Consider the following 18050-nt stretch of genomic DNA (forward strand, 5'->3'; position numbering starts at 1 on the left):
ATAATTTAACTACTGGCAAAGCCTACAAATTCAAGCAATTAGATTGTGTTAATAATTGTGTAATTATATATATACACACACACACACACACACACACACACACACACACACACACACACATTTTCAGAACCGCTCATCCCTTACGGGGTCACGGGAAACCGGAGCCTACCCGGCAACACAGGGCGTAAGGCCGGAGGGGGAAGGGGACGCACCCAGGACGGGACACCAGTCCGTCACAAGGCACCCCAAGCGGGACTCGAACCCCAGACCCACCGGAGAGTAGGACTGCGGTCCAACCCACCGCACCCCCATTATATATATATATATATATTATATATATATATATATATATATATACTGTATAATATATAATATATAATTATATTATTTTAATATAATACTATAATACATTAATCAATTTAAAAAACTGATGTTTAGTATATTATTAAGGAAAACATGGTAGTGTGGCAGGTACATTGGTATTTCACAACTTCTGGGTTTTTGCTAAAAATCTGGTCCTGGCTCAGTCTGTGTGGAGTGTTTATACCATTGTTTCTCTAGGTTTCCTCCATGTGTTCTGGTCAATCTATACTGCTCTTATTTCTCTCTTTTTTTCTGTGTTTTCTTTGTTTGTGTGTCTAATGTGATGGATTAGAGTCCCATCCAGTGTATAACCCACCTTGTACCCTGTGGTTTCGCTCTGTATCACTCTTCAGATAACCTCTTCAGATAAGCAGTTTCTACAAATGTATTTAGTAGGTAACAGTAAAATACAGTGACACATATCAATGGGTTTTTATATTTATGTCAGCACTGAGTATTATTGCAAGATACTACTGGATAAATTGCAAAAGGTGTAAAAAAGTGTTATTCTTACAATTAACATACATATTACAGTAGATGTCAAAGTCTGTCACGATCAATGTTCCCCACATGACTCATTACAGAGGGAGATTTAGTTTATTGCTTAATAAGACAGCACGCTGGAACAGATGGTTCAGTTCAAATTCCTCCAGCACAGAGTAATCCAAATCAGAGCTGTAGGTACATTAAAAGCTGTCTTTCACTTTGTAGAAAAACGTCTGAAGACTGGATGTCATATTTGGATGTCTGGTTGGTGGATAAAGCCACCTAAGATTAGGTGTAAGGAAAAGTGTATCTGTAGCTCTTGGTCATGTTATGCCTGCTGGGAGAATGCAGAATGATTTGCAAAATAAAGTACATTTTTGGTGTTTATGACGTATTTCGGGTATAGTACATTGTACATGGGGCACCGTGACTCAAATATTTTCTCCAAAGCCACTTTATGGCTGGTTCAAACTGAAGAAAAAGCACAGAGCAGACAGAAACTAGTTTAATTGTGTAGTTTCTGTGCACACTAGCCTCAGCATTATGTCTATGCAACTTAATTATCTGATAGCATAGGGCCTGCTTCTGGCAGAGATATATAATGGTTTATTTACTGTAGTTATTCACCGTGCAGGGCAACATTTCATTAAATAGCATTATCATCACAATACAGCACAGCAAACAATTATTGTTTAATTACAGTTTTCTCAGCTTTCAGAATTTTAACATTGTATGCTGAAACAGCTGCGATTTAGCTGCAACGTGTGTCTTGCGTGTATTTTCAAAATCAACTGAAATGTGTGCACTGCAGCAGCATGATCAGCAACACACCAAACATATGTATGGTGTATACTTGTAATCATTTATGAAATATTTATATAGAAAAAAAAAAAAAAAAAAACTATTTGAAAATGTCACTGATATAATAGTAATTCTATTATAAGTGTAAGTCTTTCAAATATTTTAGAATTTTCAAACTCCTACAGTTATGAATGCTTCTAAAAAACTAGCCACACTGGCTATAAGTTATATTTGGGAGTAAATGTTTAACTCAGTAAAATGTCAACATCCTAATATGTTTTTGTTGTTATGAAAACTTTTCAGCCCCTGTAGACAATCACAAATAATTTAAGAATTATACATATTGCATGCTGAGTAACACTACTGTAATTCTGAGTAATTTCCCTTTTATGTATCACACTGTCTCCAACAATGGTTTACCGCCATGGTTTATGCTTTAATGATAACAAAGACTCATTAGTAAATGTAATACAATCTTTAACTAAATGCATATTCTTCTGACTACCACAATACATGGTTATTATAGAGTTATGAGGGTGACTGAAATCAACATTTCAGGTTTAATGGAAGGAGGAGAAAAGTGAAGTTGTGCTGGAACAATCAAATCACTATGTGATTTATGACTGATACTGAAAGGCCAGAAATGGAACTTCAGCCCACTTACAGACAGACTTGCTGAAGCAAACACAACATGCATGCTTTTTTCTGTTCCTTTTATTCTCCCATGGAGCCCCATTCCATCTCCTATGTAACTTAGATAATGTGCAGATGAAAGCAAAGCATGTTTACTGTTTTTTTTTGGATAGAGACATCAGTACACTGAATCAAACAATACTTGAGCAAAAATCATTTAGTGAAGCATCTAACATCGAGTGTCACTTCACTGTAATGTAACCCATGTTAAATTAAATTGTAAATATAATTGTTTTCCTTTATATACCTTCCCTGAAAGATAGCATTTCAGAGGTGCTGTTATGAACAATGATCTAAATAAATGCAGCAATCCATAAACCCAGGCTAAAAGTAGAGACACTTTATACTTTAATGTGTATGAAAAACCAGATGCATGCACACACACACACACACAGTCTGAACCGCTTGTCCCACACAGGGTCGCGGGGAGCCGGAGCCCAACCCGGCAACACAGGGCAAAAGGCTGGATGGGGAGGGAACACAACTAGGACGAGACTCCAGTCCGTCGTAAGGCACCCCAAGCGGGACTTGAACCCCAGACCTACCAGAAAGCAGGACCCAGTCCAACCCACTGCGCCACCGCACTCCCCCAAACCAAATGCAAATGCATTAAATAAACTAATCAAAGTTCACACTCCAAGAAACATTTCTTGGCGTTTATGTTCTGGAATTACACCGACATGGTTTGCAAAAGCCCATGGAAGTGCTTCCTAAAAGGACTTCAATCTTGAAGAACTGGTCCTGAGTCACACATTCAGCCAATAAATAAACAGGAACTTGTCTGCAGAAGCACTCTCTGATACGATCAATACAAGCCTGATCACATTTGAACACCTTTTCATTTTTCATTTGGGCTACATAACGACAAATAAAACCAAACGATTGATTCTTTTCACTCTATAATCAAAATGTAAAATGTCTGCTTTCAAAAAACTGATTTGTGGTTGGATAAAGCAGCTGTTAATGTCAGTGGTGTCACTGGGGTTGGTGTCACCCAGTGTGGTAACTCATGGTGTTACCCCCCATGGACCTTGTCCCATCCCAAACCATAGAAAATCCTCAGGACTGTTTTTTGTACTAATGTTACTCGGAAATCGTAATTCCAGTATATCACTCAAAGTAAAGGCAATAGTAGTGACATAAACAACTAGCAAATTTAAATTACATCTTTAAATTACAATATCAAACAAACAGCCTAAATGTATTTACATTTACATACTTTCATGTGATTAAAGTGAAAATTTGGTAAGGAAATAAGAGAATTCAAAGTAAAAACATTTAAGAACTACATCAAAATCATGTTTATTTTAACATTATTCGTATAGGTTCACAAGTAGTAACTACCACAATACTATAGGTAAAATACCAGAAAATTTGACAAAACAGCAGCAGCAACAAAAACAAGAGTGTGTGCTTGTAGCACGTGCAGACGAAACCACGTGATTCAAAGCCTCATTGTAATTGGGTAATAATGAGAGCTCTGAGCGGAGCGCATAGAACCTTCAAAAAGTAAATTAGCATGGAGTTTTAGCCTTGTAGCTATATGGACACATGTAAGCTGGGCTTTATTACAATAATGTTTTTGTTGTTATAACTAACTGCAGGATATTTTTCTAAAAAATAATACATTTCTGCTCAAACACTGCACAAAAATTTTAAAGACAGTCATTTTGGTGACCCCCTCTGATGGTGTCACCCAGAGCGGTCTGCATCCCCTGCATCCCCCTAGGGACACCACTGGTTAGTATGAAAGAAAAGTATTTTACAACAACTCTTTTAAAGAAAACTGAATATCACAAACATTACAAAATTCTGATACAAGAAATATAGAAAGAGATAATCGGGTAGACCTTGAACAAGGAAATTGCACATAATGAAAGATTTCTACACAGTAATACTCCGTCAGAGTAAATAATAGTTTCCGATGCTTAAATAATATCTGTCCCAAGAGCAATAACACAATTTCCATCTTCAGTCAAACTCTTTGAAGACTCAGTATATACACACATTTTCAGAACCGCTTGTCCCTTACGGGGTCACGGAGCCAACCCGGTAACACAGGGCGTAAGGCCGGAGGGGGAAGGGGACGCACCCAGGACGGGACGCCAGTCCGTCACAAGGCACCCCAAGCGGGACTCGAACCCCAGACCCACCGGAGAGTAGGACTGCGGTCCAACCCACTGCGCCACCGCACCCCCACTCAGTATATACTTGATAATATTTCCATTTACGAAGGTGACTGGCTGACATCAGTGATAACCCTAGGACAGCAGTTGTGGGATGGGTCCATGAACGTTGGGAAGAATGGTAAAGGTCCTCATGCAAAATTAAGCAAGTTTATAAAATAGCTTTTGCTCTTAGCACTGGGAAAATATGAAAGGCTTTGAATTGGCGATTACTCTTCAACTATCAACTTGATGAGTTGTGACAACATTACATTTTGAATCATTGCCTCTGGATTGCATTGTCAATGCTGTACCTAGATTTTTCTTGCAGCTATGAAGCCCTGATTTTTCTGTGGTTTTCAATTAGTTTTTCCTTTTTGCGATGCAGATGTGCAGTTACTTCTAATTAATCAGCAGAACAGTTTCTTATTTCATGCTATTCTGTTGGAGGTATGTGAAATCATAGGATTGTTACCGTTTCACTCTTCACACAGATACAAAACTGCTAAAGTGAGACATGAGTATATAAATGGGTAAAACTAAAAGATAACATTTATCATTTTAAAAATACTTAAATATAAACATTTTACAGTTCAAATGTAAATATGTATACTTACTACTTAAATGAAAAAATAATTTATGTGTTTAGGAGTATTCAAATTGATTTATCATTCTTGAAGGAGTCATATATGGTCAAGCCGTGATAATAAACTATGCAGTTCTGTAATATTAAACACTGTGCTTTTCTTTATCAGGAACTTCTGCTTACATATATATAAGAAAAAGCATGTGTACAAGTTCCCATTACTTAGTGAGCACACTTGGGATCTTTTAAAGACCACAAAGACTTCTCACAATAGGTATGGGTTCAATTAGATGCCAAAACTCTGTCTCCATCAACACTGTTTTTACAGTGAAAAACCAACTTAGTGAACACTCTCTCTTCCAAAGTGAGGCTATAAATGGTATCCACAACATCTGAGTTTCCTTATGTGACCTGCAGCTCATTACTCCTGACAGCAAGTTCTGGTAGGGGAGGGAAACTTTTTTTGCAGCACTCATGGCTCGTGAGACAGCACTTCAGAATCCCAGTAAAAAAGCAACCATGAATTCACAATTAACTTCCCTAATTAGAGAGGGGATTTACACAGGTTTTAGGAACAAAAATATTAGGAACCCAGTTCAAACTCTTCACAGTAAAAAACCATATGAATGAGGCTTAAGTATTAGTGTGAAGTTTTAAGTGTGTGCTTAAGACAAGGCCAAGGTATATTAACCTAAACACTCTACAATATGAGGAATGTCACATAGCACACACACATACCAAAAAAAAAAAAAAAAAAAAACAAAAAAACAATGACATACTAAAGTACCTAAGCCTCTCTTGCTGTCAAGAAGCCAAAGGGATTAGATGCATTTGTAGTTCTGTGTGTTAACACCATTGTAATCCAAAACCACTGTCCTGCGGGACTCTTCTAACCAGCTGAGTGAAGAAGCTTCCCAACCACCAGGCATCAATAACACCCAGTTCCATATTATAAATGCACGACACAGACAATTTTAAATGATGTTTGAAGTACATTTAATGCATATGAGCATGAAAAGCTTCTATGTCTAATTACCGTGAGCAGATACTCCACCACTGACTGCAGTCTTTCATTGGTCTCAAAGCGCAGGGAAAAACTGAACGTCTGCCATTGTTAAAGTACAACTAAACCAAAGAACATGAATAATAGACTGTCACATTAATCCATTGTTCTTGGTTTGGAAACAAATAGTGAAGGGACAAATTCACTCTCTAATAAATGTTTCTCAATATTAGGAAGATATCTGGGGATTTTTTTTATGTAATATTACATCCCCAAAAAACACAGCAGAGTTATCATTAGTCATTCAGCTTCTGCCATGGCACTGTCAGACTGAATAATGCAATTTTCTGAAACTAAATTCATCGCTTCCTGAAGTCAGTTTTTGCCGTTGTTCTTCCAAAGCAAATTTTTGGAAAGGGTTCTACGGAACTGGCTTCCACTCTGTAGACATCCGTTTCATTGCCTGCAGTGGATGTGCCTCAACCTGTGTCGTTTATCATTCTGGATACTGCTGGCATTCGCCCTGCCTTCATCAGCTGCCATCAGCAAGGCCTTGCATCACTGTGGCCACATTGCACTTGGACCTGCAGAAACATTTTTCCCTCTTGGAGCAATTTTTACCTCCCTGTTGTGGATATCTAAAGATGTGTTTGTGTTGTGAAGAGACAGGGTAATGGCAAAATAGCCAAGCTAAAGTAATACTTTCACAAGGTGACATCCCAGCACTAGAGAGACAGGTTTGGCAGGAAAAAATTTCAGGGTTCGGGAAGCAACAAAGTTTCTCCTACTTTGTCAACTTGTTCTTTATATCTTCTTTTCCAAAAAGGGACACATTTTTGTTTTCCCTGGCTGCTACTCCATTGCTGCCAGAGACCAGCAGGACATTGAAAACTCTTCAGATCCAGCATGAGGGCCCATCAGCATGGTGTCCGCACCACGGAAGGCAGTGATATAGTGGCCATTAACACAAACGCGATAAGAGCACCAGGCCAATCTAAAACCAAAAAGGTCTTAAATACATTTTGTTAGAACTGAATAAATTACTGTTCACACAAATTAATTTCCAGTTTATCTGACGCCAACAAGCAGCTACAAGTACACGGAGTTTGACCTCAGATTCTGGGGATATACAAATGAACCAAATGGCGGGGCATATCAGACTGAATGCTTTCTCTTATCATGCGAACATTTTGCAAAGTCTGAAAGAGGATTTGATGAAGCCTGCTAAAGCAGAATGCAGCAACAGGCTGGCTTACTGTATACTAATTTACCTTTACAAGGGATCTATCACTGGCTTAAATCATAAGTACTTTTCTATTTACTGAGTTTTTTTGAGGTTGCCCATTTCTGGGATGACATCAGCGGGAACACGGTATAGACGTCTCAGAGCTTTTAACATGCAGAAGGGTCGGAGAGTGTCGCACATGCACTGGAAGTGATCAAACGTTGATGCTCAAAGCTTGCAGTTCAAACACCGTAACAGGCTGTGATAAAGATATCCAAGGCACCCCATACCTAATTTAGAACTAGCGATACAGCTGTACTGTACCGAAACATATCCCTTAACCACCCAATTATGATGGTAAAGTATAAGGTCTTTATTAGAAGCAAAATTGTAGACCTTTACTAACCCCTCAAGGTTCAAAATGCATTTGAAAGAGTAGTCAGATAAAAGCTAATTGAATTTCTTGTACGGCATACAAATTATGCCTACGCTGCACAATTCATCAAAGCCTGTTCCGAAGAGGAGATTGTAGCAACTGTCAGTCAGCTTCTGCTAATGACATAAGTAACTGGCAAGCAAATCACTTCTGAATGCAGTCATGATACATATTAAAAAAGAAGAAAAATGATATTCTGGCTGTGTGCCCCTCAGAACACAAGAAACTTAAGATAAATTTGTTTCTCGTTGATTGGCTTTATTTCTCCAGAGACTCAGCTCTACACCCTATAACTGCATTACAGTACAGCCTGTAAAAAAAAGTTGTTTTTGCAGCAAAACACAATGAACTGGACGTCTGATATATAAAAGTAAATCAGTTTTTTTTTTCTTTCCCAGGATCCTTGTTTTATTCATAATTCTAAGTTTACCGTGCTGCATGAGTATTGCAGTATGAACAAAACAATTAGAGACATGTTCAGGTTTTTTTTATGCTGAAATAAAATCACACTGGCTATACGCATTCTTGCAGCAGCTGTGACTTTTAAACGTTTGCCTTAGCAAGAAATAAAGTCATCTCATAAATCCCTCTTTAAACCTGGTTTCCTGTTAGAACAGGGTTTAGACATATCCATGGTGCATATTTTTGACCAATTTTTAGCCCTTTGCACTCTGTTGTCCCCAATGGACAAACTGAATCTGGCAAAACTACACATCCTGTAACCCTGATTCCTTTTTCCTTACTCTCGCAAAGTGCTGGTAAGAGGAACTGCATTATGTGGTTTTATTACATCAATACAAGGAGGGAAAAAGATATCCAGGTGGAGCACTAGTTCATATTCTCTGTTTTTTGTTTAAAAAAAAAAAAAATCTTGCTGTCCTGAAAATGGCAACATCCCCATCTCTGCAATCAGCGGATTACCCAAAAACAAACACTGTTACAACTAGCCTCAGAGATTTATGACTATCTACAAATCATCCTTTTAAGTCATACAAAGCCAGCAAGAGAGAGAAAAAATGAGGTACAATAAGAGATAGGTATGGCATTTACAGATCTTTGTAGTTTAGTAATTCAATAATTAATAATATATTTGCAATCCTTGTCACTTTAACCAGGGGTTGTGGTGGCGTGGTAGTGCAGTGGGTTGGACCAGGTCCTGCTTTCCAGTGGGTCTGGGGTTCGAGCCCTGCTTGGGGTGCCTTGCGACGGACTGGCGTCCCATTGTGGGTGTGTCCCCTCCCCCTCCAGTCCCTCACCCTGTGTTGCCGGGTTAGGCTCCAGCTCCCCGCAACACAGTATAGGACAAGTGGTTCAGACGGTGTGTGTGTGTGTGAGTGAGTGAGTGAGACTTTAATTTCCATGACTGGGTACCTAAGATATCATTTTCTGGATTTCAAACTTGAGGATCCAGCTGTAGGAACAATAGGATCCGGGGGTAAACTATGAAGAAAAACAATTATGTTCAACATCAAATATTAAGAAAATTGAGAGTTAGCAAGGTTCATCACCTGACCCTTGAGCAAGAGAACAAATGCTGTAAGAATTATTACAACTGCTTGCGACAGCAGAACAAAACACGCCCGGTTCACAATTTGACCCTAGAGTAAGTGGTCAAACACTTTACAGCACCTTATCTAACTCTGCAACAGTAAAATATACTTTGCAGGTGCACTGTCTGGCCTACAAACCCCAAAAACAAATTATGACCATCTTAAGGCAGGTCCATCCCACTTTGTGAACCACATGCATCATGCACATCAGCTGTGATTGAGCACCTTTCTCTCTCAGTCTTGCAATGGGCTGTGGGCTGCTCTTACATGTCTGTGTCTGGCCCACTTCAGCAGTGTTGCAATGCTCATGTTTCCTATTTCAAACCACAGAGGACATGCGGTCTGTGATACAGGGCCTGCAGACACCCGCCCGTGCCGTTCCGCTATCCTTGTTCTGCCGGGATTGTGCAAGGCCCATCAATCAAGGACAGCGAATGTGTTCCGCTGCTATTGCTTACCATAAAGCTAGCTCTTCCAGGGCACCACACACTCAGCTGCACTCCTGCTATGCAGCTGGTCCTGTAGCACACCTCTCTTTGGAGGGAATACATGGAGAGAATACAACCACACACACACACACACACACACACACACACACACACACACACACACACGCACACACTAGCTGTGCTGGTCCCAAAGTCAAAACTAAACATCTAATTTTCCGGACATCCTGGTTTGACTCATGGGCAATTAAATCCATCTGTGTAATACACAGCAACAAATCATACGGTGTAAAATCATAAACACTTGCAAAGAAATCCTTTCTGAGAATTGCCATTTCAATAAATTCCATATTATGAGTTAATTCTCTTTTTGGTACATCACTGTTATGTTTTTAACAATGTACCATCGCTGACATTAGCTCCATGTAACAGATGCTCCCTAATTTCTCACTAATGTAGAGCATCAGGAGAGACACATGGTACCACAAGAAAAGAAGATCACTTCTATTGCACACACTCTTTCGCACCGACCAACCTTTTCATATTTTACACTTTCACTTTTTCCCGCTGTTGTTACCCATGGAAAATAAACCACGCTAAACATTACACACATATTTTGTTCCCTCAATCCCTATAGCTTGCAGTTCATAAAATGAACCAGTGCTGCCCCATTGTTTGGCAAACTCAGGAGTCCAAAGGTAATTTCCTCCCATGGGAATAAGAGAAGATATTTATTCATTGCCTTTCTTTGCGATCCTGAGGAGAGTGATGTAAATTTCGGTATTTTCCCATTACCATGAAATGAGGCTTGAAAATAGGTGAAAGGAAAGCCTGGCGGTTTATCTCCTTGGAACAGACAGTCGATTCGCACACCCCTCCGAGGTGATGAAGCTGCATCATTAACCGCTGCCCAAACATTCTCTTGAGGCACATAAAACCCTGAAACTCAAACTGGCGAGCTAACTGCTGAATGTCCTAATCACCCTCCTGCCCTCCACTGTGACTTTGTGCCTCTTCCTCACTCCCAGTGTCCACCTGTGCACGTTCCACTGAAAAGCTGAAGACAAACTTCTTTTAAAGACCTTCTAGTGGAGTAAATACACACTCACGTGTCCCATTTCAGCAGTTTTCTTACTAACAAACTTTGCATTGGGTGGTCATATGGTTGGGTGGTATGGTGGTGCAGTAAGTAGTGCTGGTGCCTTCACAGCCCCTGGACCATGGATGGATCCAATGATCCAGTGATGGATGGATGGATGGATGGATGGATGGATGGACAAATGGATGGATGAATGGATGGATGAATGGATGGATAGAAGGGTGATTACATGTATAACTTTCAGGCTATAAATGTTCAAACTCCTTCTATGACCAAGTAAGCAAGCAAGTTAGTAAGTGAGCGAGCAAGCAAACAAACAAAGAAATTAATGACAAAATAAATAAAACTCTTGTTAAAAATGGTAGATCAGTCTAGAAATCCTTTTGAATCCAGGGTGTGCAAAGTTTGAATCAATCACGTGTAGGAGTAAAGGGTTGCAATTGTTTTTGTTAATTTATCGAAGTTGTCCAGTGTAGATTATTATCTCACAAACTAAGTACAGAAAATTCCTTATGAAGAAGTGGTTGCAGAATATATTTTCCAAGCAATATTTTCTGCAGTAAAACCACAAAGCTATACCTAATGTGGGCTTTCCTGAAGCTGCCTCAGATTTACTATTTGAACCATGCCTCGGAAACTCAAGGGTGCCAAGTGGATGCTCTTTTGAGGTCAACAGCCAAGCATGATTCTGAATTATGAATGCTGACAGTACTTGCACTTCAATCGTATTGGCAGTAATTTTTTTTTTTTTTTGACATATAAATACTATATTGCTATAACTGTGCAACTTTATAATTCAAGTAATCAGTGTTAAAAGATATATGTATAGTGGCCTGGAAAAAAGAAAAAAAAAAGATCATTACACACACACACACTTTCAGAACCGCTTGTCCCATACGGGGTCACGGGGAACCGGAGCCTAACCCGGCAACTCAGGGCGTAAGAGACACACCCAGGACGGGACGCCAGTCCGCCGCAAGGCACCCCAAGCGGGACTCGAACCGCAGACCCACCAGAGAGCAGGACTGCGGTCCAACCCACTGCGCCACCGCACCCCCTAAGATCATTACAGTAAAGGGTTAAAGTTTCTAAATGAAAGATAAATTAATACATTCTTGTGGTTCTAATGATTATGAGTTACATTCTTACGAGTATGATTATGAGAGTGAGGCATGCACACACACACACACACACACACACACATACACACACACACACGCACATGCACACACACACACACACACATACACACACTTAGTGCACAACCACAGCTACAGTTTATCCCCCTGATTGAACTGAACAAGTAACAAGGAAAATCACTTGGATCAAATGTATATCAAAAAGTTTCTGATTTAAACACAATTTCCTGGAGTTATGTGTGTCCTTTTTAGCACTCAAAGATACCTTAACTTAATACATGTAAAATACTTAACATCTTCTATTAAATAAGTTTAATTAACCCCTCAAACTGGAAAGCTATTTGTTCCAGTGCAACAATGTAAGACTTTAACTGTAAGCTCTACCTGTTTTAATGGAGTTTCAAAGAGTGATGCTTTATGAATTGAACTGATTTTAACTTGATTCATTCTTTCAATGGAGTGGCTAAAATTCTCATACCAAGGTTTCTTTGTAAATGAATACAAAGAAAATTAAAGAGAAAAGAATGAAGTCACATCCAAAATTTTGTGGTGATCTACATCTACCTTAGGGGAATTAAAACAATAGTCAAAGATAATAACATTTGCATCCACACTGCATTTAGATTTTTATAGTGAGAGTGTTCCTATTTTAAAAGGGATTTAACCAAAAGGTGACATGTCTCAAAGAATATGTGTGGAGGTTTGCATTAATAACAGAGACACTTGTAATAAAAACTTAGAGTCTTAATAATTCCAATCATCAGGAGGCTCAAATGAAAAGATGCATGTAATTAAAACTAATATCTTTCATGAACCTCAGAGTTACTAGTAAGTACATCTACCTTCAGGTGTCTACTGCTATGGATCCCATGACGTATCTCAAATGAATTTGGGTTGCAAATACATAAATAAATAAAATAAGGCCTTTGTAATGCATGGATGAGCTGAAAATTGATAACAGTGATGAGCCGTAGAATGACTTGGAGTCAATGCAGCTTAGTGGTCTTGAAACCCTATTCCCACTGCTGTAAGAGGACTTTCCCCACATGCATTTCTTCTCAATTACTATCCTAATTTGTACTTCTCAGTACATCCTTCTACTTTTCATTTCAGATGCAAGACGGAGGATGGGGTTGGAATAAAAACACGTTAACCTTCATTTAAAATTCATTCAGAAATGTAATTATTTTGTAGAAGAAAATCCCCCAAGCAACCGACATCCCAGTAAGTGTCCATCTCTTTCACTAAGACAGTCCCATAAAACAATCCAAGGCCACAGACTGAAATAACTTCACTTCGTATTCACACCTTCCCCATCCCATCCCTTAATCATCCATCTCCCTGCATAACTCTAATTGGAATACAATGAAAAAAAAGAATGACTCATCATCGACCAAATAAGTATGAATATAGTAAAGTTGATTAATCAGCCAGGAAGAGCAGTAGAGGACTAGATAATTAGCTTCACTAAAACGCTGCCTGCGTAATTACCTTTTATCTACACAACTGTGGATGCACTCCATAATAAAGGCAATGTCAATAGTTCGGTAAATAAGAGTAACCCGCTGTGCCTTCTGAAGAAGTGCAGAAGAATGTACAGAGATGCCCATTTACTAACAACACCAGTCCAGGTTTCCACGAGTCACCCATTTAGGACATGCACATATATTGCCAATTGTAGCTAAGATTAGTTACAGGCATTAACTTTTTTGGGGGGAATCATATCCATAGGCCCCTCAGAGCATATATTTATCTGTTTTCTTATTTCATTTCATTTTATTTGCCCGTTTGCACATCCCAATATTTTAATGAGGGATGGCACAGTGACACAGCAAGTAGTGCTGCTGTCTCACAGGGCCTGGGTGGTGCAAGAGGACATGGGTTTGATGCTCACTCAGTCTGTGGAGTTTACATGTTCTCCCCATGTCTGCGTGGGTTTCCTCCGGGTGCTCCAGTTTCCTCTCACAGTCCGAAAATATGCTGTTCAGGTTCACCCATAGTGTGTGAGTGACAGAGAGAGTGTGTTCCACTGATGTAGAGATGAGTGACCCATTGTAAGTAGTGTATCTAGCAGTATAAATCACCTTGGTGAATAAAGTGTGTGGGCTGATAACACTACATAGAGTTCATTGGAAGTCACTGTGGAGAAAAGTGTCTGATAAATAAATAAATGTAGATGTAATGAAGATATCAATGTCAAGTACCCTGCTTGTTCAAGACAATTGCCGCTATGGATATTTAAAAAAGGAAAGATAATTTTTTTAATGACGAGCGTTGAACGAAGAAAATGAAAGTGGGTGATGAGTTAAATGGGGAAGCAGGAAGAATAAATAAAAAAAAATCAGTAACAGGTTTCAAAAAAATCAAAGGAGGTCCATGTAAACAGCTAACAGCTTACAGAATTATAACTGGGCAGAAAGGTTTTTTCAGAAGAGAAGCCATTGTTGCTGTTTTTGAGGGACTTTGATATAAATTGGATATGCACAAAGGCTACCCATAAGATGTGAAATGCTGGCCAATTATTAATTCCAGTGGGTGCTTTAAACGTAAAGGGCAATATTTTCCTTAGGCTCATAAGCTTCTTTAGACAAAGGCTAAGTCATTTATTCATTTAGTCATTTATTATTTTGTTGCTTACCCTTTTAACAGAAGTGACAATATTTCACTGTTATTTCTAGAGCAATTCAATACTTTGCTAGGGGGTAAGACAGGACCCATAGAGGGATCTGAACCAGCAACATTCAGGTTGCAGATCTGAGTCTGAGTCTTGTAACCACTACCATACCTCATTGCCAAATATGAAAATAAGAAGGAACGTATATAGAGGTTATAGTGGTCTGTTTGTTGTGCAGAAGGGACTGACAACCGACACAACTGAAGCTTTAAAGTTCATTTGATTAGCCAAGTTAGGATTACTTTACATTTTAATATTTTTGTAATACTTCAATGTATTAATAATATATTTATTTATTTTTCATAAAGTAAAAACAGTTTCTGATTAGTCCTTAATAATGCAAAAAAATAAATAAATAAATAAAATGACTGCAGAACAAAGCCTAGAGTTCAGCTACACGAAGTGTTAATATACCTTTTGTATTGTTATTAAAGGGCAAATGAAAATAACTGAGAAACATGGCAAGCATGGGGATTTACAGAGCTTCAACTGGTTTTAAACAATGATGTAAGAGGTTATTGTCCAGTCAAATGCAAAACAATCAATTAAAGAACCCCACAAAAGCATGCTACCTAGGATATACATTGATTTATAGCAATCTCAGAGGAAATGAAGAGTTTCTCAAAGTCATTCTATGACTTTTCAAGTTGCTATTGTCATAGCTAATTTTTGAAGTACTAAAATGGATGTTGAGGGTTAAATTTCTGGAAACAATTATCCATGCTTTTGATGCAGTAAGTCAATGTCATATAACAACCATTGACTGCATAGTGGAAATATTTGAAAGTAGTACGTTGTATATCTTGAATGTGACTAAGGAGTAGTCCTAAGACTCACAATGTTATGTTATGGAGAGGGGGAAAAAACAAACATACAGTGTGTGTGTGTGTGTGTGTGTGTGTGTGTGTGTGTGTGTGTGTCCATCACTGAGTAGAAATCCGAATAGGGTGAGAATACTATATATATATATGTGTGTGTGTGTGTGTGTGTGTGTATACATATCTATATATATATATGTGTATACATAAATTGTATTTTGTACAGCTATGATGCATATATAGTTACATTGAGTTCCGAATGACAGTTTATTGTATCAAACACCTTGCAGTTACCAGACAGTAGTATCTCACCAGAAATCGGGCTGCATATTTGATTTCTTGTGCTGAATCGTCCATCTAATAAAGTGGGAAATCCATGCTCCATACCTAACATTTTCCAGTCCGTGGAAGTAGGGGCAGGGTGGGGGGGCAGCTAGAGACTTTTCAAAAACCCATGGGCATCCGAAAGCACGGACATCTGCTAAAGTATTTATGCAGATGCTTGTGCTCTGGTATGGACTTGGTGGCCAGTGGTCTCCAAAGGACAGAGAGTTTGTGCCGCGCCATGGAGCGCGGATTTAAAACACCCTGAGGAAAACATGCGCTTGTACAGAGTTCTGTCTCCCTGTGCTTCTGCGGTCGACCGGCATGCTATCCTTCAAATGTTGTTTTACTGCATTTTAAGACTCCATGCCAGTTTGCTTTGGGATTAATGACAAAAACCAGTATGATTGTCAGGCTTTTTCTCCTCTTTTTCAGAAAATGTCTGACTATAAACCTTTAATTCCATCGTCGCCATTTTCTTTGCTCTTTATTACATTTTGCCTCCGCAGTGCATGAAAAAAATTCTTATGTTCTTTTCTTAAACATGAAGCATGCTGCCTAATTCAAAAGAGCGAGGCTTTATTTCCAAAGGCCATTATATGGAAGCGATAAATACAACTCAAAGTGAAATCAATAGCACCGACATGCTCTCTAGAAACAAAATGCAACGCTTTTCTGTGTCTCTCATCACTGTGAAATATAGTTTGCCCTCCCACAGAAGTGAGCGCCTCCGAGAGGAAGCAGCATTATGTTTCCACTTTTACTCTTTCCAGCTCTGCCCCTCAACTGCAGCCTTGCCTCAGTGACGTATGGCACAGAATGTGGGTAAGTGATCTCACACACAGGCTATTTCTACTCAGCAAGATACCACAGTTTTATTTATTTATTTATTTATTTATTTATTTTTCTGGAGCTGAAAAGGATCAAATAAGTATATCTAAAAACATCTGGATCTTTGGGGATGAATTTGAGATGTGTTCATTGCTTGCAGGAAATGGATGAAAGTTTTGAGCTAAAGAAAACAATAAAGTAAGACTGAAGACTATTTTAAATACTATTAGTACTACTGCTAATAATAATAATAATAATAATAATAATATGTTGTTATTACTGTTCCAAGATTTTCTGAGTTACAATATTGCATGAAAGCCAGAGGGAGAGAGGGCGAGAAGTAGATCAGGAAAAGGGAGCTGAACTCACTATCTGCTTCAGCCTCGAAGAAGAAGCCCAGGAGCAGCAGCAGCAGTAGGAGCAGCCTTGCCATGTGCATCATTCCCCGGCTTGGCAACAGCATCCTTTGGCAGCCCTGGGTATCGCTGGCTTGGCTCACAGAGGCCCGTGAGTCAGCCTGGTCCGCGTGCTTTGAGGCGGGACGCTCACAGCCTGCGGGAACACAGACACGCTCCATCAACAGATCGCTCCTGCAGCACCCACACTGACGATTTCCGTTGATGTTGAAGCTGTGATACTAATAATAGAGATCACAACTATGGAAACACATTCATAAGCAAAATAATTACTCCATTTTACAAACTATACACAACCAACTGGGGGGGGGGGGGGGGGCAGTGGTGCAGTGGGTTTGACCAGGTTCTGCTCTCAAGTGCGTCTGGGGTTCAAGTCCTCCTTGGGGTGCCTTGCAACAGACTGGTGTCCTGTCCTGGGTGTGTCCCCTCCCCCTCCAGACCTACACCCTGTACGTTGCCGGGTTAGGCTCCGGCTCATGGCAACCCCGCTTGGGACAAGTGGTTTCAGACACTGTGTGTGTGTGTGTGTGTGTGTGTGTGTGTGTGTGTGTGTGTGTATACATAACCAACCAAGTACTGCTCTGGTTGACCCAGAACAGAAATCAATTAAATATATAGTTTACTGCTCTTATTCTAACTTAAAATATTTGATTTAAAGTGTCAGTTTAATGGGGATAAACTAGACAGAAGGGTGAAAGTGAAGGAACCCACACGTCCTACTTCTGTGAGAAGAGCTGTAGAAGAGCTGGGAGGACGTCAGCTCATTTCCTGATCAAACTTTTACACCAACTGCATCATGAAAAAAGACTATTTAACAGAAAGTGTTCTCAAATGGGTTACTAGTACTGTGCAGTTGAAACACAACTACAGAACATGCAAAAAAAGTTGCAGTAAATAATATCAATTGCTTTTGTTTTTAAATTTTGTTCAAATGAAAACCCAGTTAAACTTTAAACGAATCCCCAATTAAACAGTATATTAAAAATACAAAAAAC

At 39.2% G+C, this 18050-nt stretch overlaps 1 protein-coding gene across 22 annotated transcripts in view; it reads right to left on the reverse strand.

Annotated features, from left to right (window-relative positions):
• The window catches only part of ptprdb (protein tyrosine phosphatase receptor type Db), a 281632-nt gene that overhangs the window by 80213 nt on the left and 183369 nt on the right, over positions 1 to 18050 (reverse strand). For all 22 annotated transcript variants that reach the window (XM_029259211.1, XM_018737900.2, XM_029259225.1 and 19 more), the window contains one exon: positions 17009 to 17191. In XM_029259211.1, the coding sequence (XP_029115044.1) occupies positions 17009 to 17191 (183 nt within the window). The remainder of the gene's footprint in view (positions 1 to 17008; positions 17192 to 18050) is intronic.

This window comes from Scleropages formosus, chromosome 16 (genome assembly GCF_900964775.1).
Source record: "Scleropages formosus chromosome 16, fSclFor1.1, whole genome shotgun sequence".
NCBI classification, from domain to species: Eukaryota; Metazoa; Chordata; class Actinopteri; order Osteoglossiformes; family Osteoglossidae; genus Scleropages; species Scleropages formosus.